This window comes from Argentina silus, assembly GCF_951799395.1.
Source record: "Argentina silus genome assembly, chromosome: 12".
Taxonomy (NCBI): domain Eukaryota; kingdom Metazoa; phylum Chordata; class Actinopteri; order Argentiniformes; family Argentinidae; genus Argentina; species Argentina silus.
In genome coordinates, this window is record NC_139666.1 from 6,546,234 (window position 1) to 6,549,454 (window position 3,221).

Below are 3,221 nucleotides of genomic sequence, written 5' to 3' on the forward strand. Positions count from 1 at the left end.
CTAACACTTTCTAAAGTAGCTTCAGCTACACAACAACTACCACCCTAGCAGCCTAGCACACTAGAACACTAGCACCCTAGCACATTACCACACTAGAACACTAGCACCCTAGCACATTACCACACTAGCACATTACCACACTAGAACAGTAGCACACTAGCACAGTAGTGCACTAGTACACTACCTGCCTGGATGTGGCTGATCCCTCACTCTGAAGCCTACTTTTATGAGCCTCTCTGGTGTGTCTCAGATCCTGGAGCTACTGTGGGGACGACACGGAGGACCTAGCCTGGGCTGTGTCAGAGCAGCTGTCTGAGGGAGGGAGGGAGGGAGGGAGGGAGAGGGAGAGAGAGAGAGGAGATGGAGAGAGAGGGAGGGAGGGAGGGAGAGAAAGAGGAGAGAGAGGGAGGGAGGGAGGGAGAGAGCGAGAGAAAGAGGAGAGAGGGAGGGAGGGGAGGAGAGAGGGACAGAGAACGAGAGAGAGAGAGCGAGAGGTGGGGGGGAGAGCGAGAGGAGAGAAACAGAACAAGGCACAGGCAGAGCAAATTGAGGAAAAGGAGTGTAGAGAGGGGAGGAGCAGTGAAAGAGAATGAGAGAGAGAGTGCGGAAGAGGGAGTGAGAGAGAGAGAGGCAGAGAGAGAGAAACAGGGTGAGAGAAAAGAAGAGTGTGAGAGAAAGTGTGTGAGGACGAGAACTGAGCTGATGTGACTGAGCTGTGTTACAACCTGTCACTTACCACAGAGGAGAAGAAAGAGAGGGATTAGAGGTCTGAAGAGGCTGAGCTAAAGGACGAGGGGACTAAGGAACGACAGAGGAAAAGGAGGGAAAGTCGAGGAATGTTTTCCAGCTGAGTGTTTTTTTTCTCTCCCCAAAAACCAGGATTTTCCATCCATCACATCCTGAGAAACTCACCTCGTTTACAGCGCAGAGGACGGATTAGCGCGTGTGTTAGTGTGTGTGTGTGTGTGTGTGTGTGTGTGTGTGTGTGTGTTAGTGAGAGAGAGTGTGTGTTAGAGTGTGTTAGTGTGACACCTGTCGTTATTCATCACGCTCCCGATCTGTCTCCATTGAGTTCATTCACACACAGGTGCGATCGCAGTAGAAACACCTGAGGATTCACACGCACACACACGCACACACTCTTGCACACACACACACACACACACACTCTTGCACACACACACACAGCCGTCTCGTTCGCTGCATCGCAACAATGACAGCAGAGAGATCGCTGCCCTCTGCCAGTGTGGACATGTACTCTGTCCTCTCTCCTCTCTCTCTCTCCTAACTCTGCCTGGCTGGACCGCAGATGCTGTCACTACTCTAGAGATAGATACTGTGTCTGTTGTTCTGACTAGGAGATAGACAAAGTGTCTGTTATTCTGACTAGGAGATAGATACTGTGTCTGTTGTTCTGACTAGGAGATAGATACTGTAACTGTTATTCTGACTAGGAAATAGATAATGTGTCTGTTATTCTGACTAGGAGATAGATAATGTGTCTGTTATTCTGACTAGGAGATAGATACTGTGTCTGTTATTCTGACTAGGAGATAGATAATGTGTCTGTTATTCTGACGAGGACATAGATAACTATCTTCAGCGATTACTTTTCCTGACTTCAAATGGGATGTTGTTTTCTTCAAAACCAGAAGTGAACCACTATGATATGATTTTCACACTAAAAGGGAGAGAGCAAATGGTTATGATTCCTTTTGCCACCGGACTCCGACTGGATCCTACCTTTTCAACCCAGAGGATTAGAATCAGCTCGCTCAACCTTTTTTTATTTTTAACAAAAAACGAAACAATTCAATCGGTTTGATTCTCCCCTTTTGCCTTGTCTTCAAGTGGATTTAGTAACGAGAGGGTGATGAGAAAAGAGAGAAGCTGAGAGAAGACTTGACAGAGAGAGAGAGAGAGAGAGACGGAGCGCTGAGTCGCTCGCCCTAGGGGTTGGAAGGGGAAGCCGAGACAAACTCACAGACTTCTCCTCCTGTGCTTTGGGATTTGGCATTCTTCTTTGCTCTTCGCTCTCGTCGACTGTGAGTTAATTCTAATTCTGTTCTCACTGTATTACCGGAGGTTGGTCCCGCCACATGGGACGGTTCCCCTTCTCTTCCCCCCACGTGGAGGCTGTCCCGAGGGGGCCGTAGGGGGGTGGACTCTGGCCTCTGAGCACCATGGTGGAGATGATGTGTACGCTGATAAGGACCCAACATACAGCCCCTCTCCCCTCAGCTCACACCAGGTAACACACCTGAGTCACTGTGTCTTTATAAAGACCTGTGTGTGTGTGTGAGTGAGTGAGTGAGTGAGTGAGTGAGTGAGTGAGTGAGTGAGTGAGTGAGTGAGTGAGTGAGTGAGTGAGTGTGTGTGTGTGTGTGTGTGTGTGTGTGTGTGTGTGTGTGTGTGTGTGTGGAGGACAGAGAGGGAGTGTGTGTGTGTGTGTGTGTGTGTGTGTATGTGTACGGTGACTGACATGATGAACCTAAGAGGAAACGCATCGGAGTTGATCTCCTCAGCTGTCAGAGCCGCGACCCTCCTGCCCTTTGACCCCGACCCTGACTCCTCCTGGCCTCAGGTCTCAGTGGGGCTGCTAGGAAATGGAGTCCGGAACACCTCCGCGGGATGTAGCGGGAATAACGTTAATGACAACCACCGCGTCTGTGACGAAGGGAACTGGTCGTCTGGTAGCAACTGGGGTCACGGCGGCGAGGAGGCGGGGCTTCAGGTGTCGCCCTGTGACATTACCGGGGCGACGGCGCCCCAGAAGAACTGGGCGGCGCTGTTGATCCTAGCGGTCATCGCCGTCACGGTAACAGGCAACATCCTGGTCATCATGGCGGTGTCGCTGGAGAAGAAGCTCCAGAACGCCACCAACTACTTCCTGATGTCGCTGGCCGTTGCTGACATGCTGCTGGGCGTCCTCGTCATGCCTGTCTCCATGGTGACCATCCTCTACGGTGAGTGGTTGTTGGTCGATTCAGGTCTGACTGCGAGGTTGTGTTGTGAGGTGTGAGGTGTGAACGTGAATGTATGTGTGTGTGTCTCTCTCTCTCTGTCCTCAACTCTGAATGTGTGTGTGTGTGTGTGTGTGTGTGTGTGTGTGTGTGTGTGTGTGTGTGTGTGTGTGTGAGTGAGTGAGTGAGTGAGTGAGTGAGTGAGTGAGTGAGTGAGTGAGTGAGTGAGTGAGTGAGTGAGTGAGTGAGTGAGTGAGT

At 50.9% G+C, this 3,221-nt stretch overlaps 1 protein-coding gene across 1 annotated transcript in view; it reads left to right on the forward strand.

Annotated features, from left to right (window-relative positions):
- Positions 1-2,485: 2,485 nt before the first annotated feature.
- Positions 2,486-3,221, forward strand: part of htr2aa (5-hydroxytryptamine (serotonin) receptor 2A-a) — a gene marked incomplete at both ends in the record, with an annotated part of 19,053 nt that continues 18,317 nt past the window's right edge. Inside the window, one exon of the mRNA XM_083682090.1 lies at positions 2,486-2,966. Within this exon, the coding sequence (XP_083538216.1) occupies positions 2,486-2,966 (481 nt within the window). The remainder of the gene's footprint in view (positions 2,967-3,221) is intronic.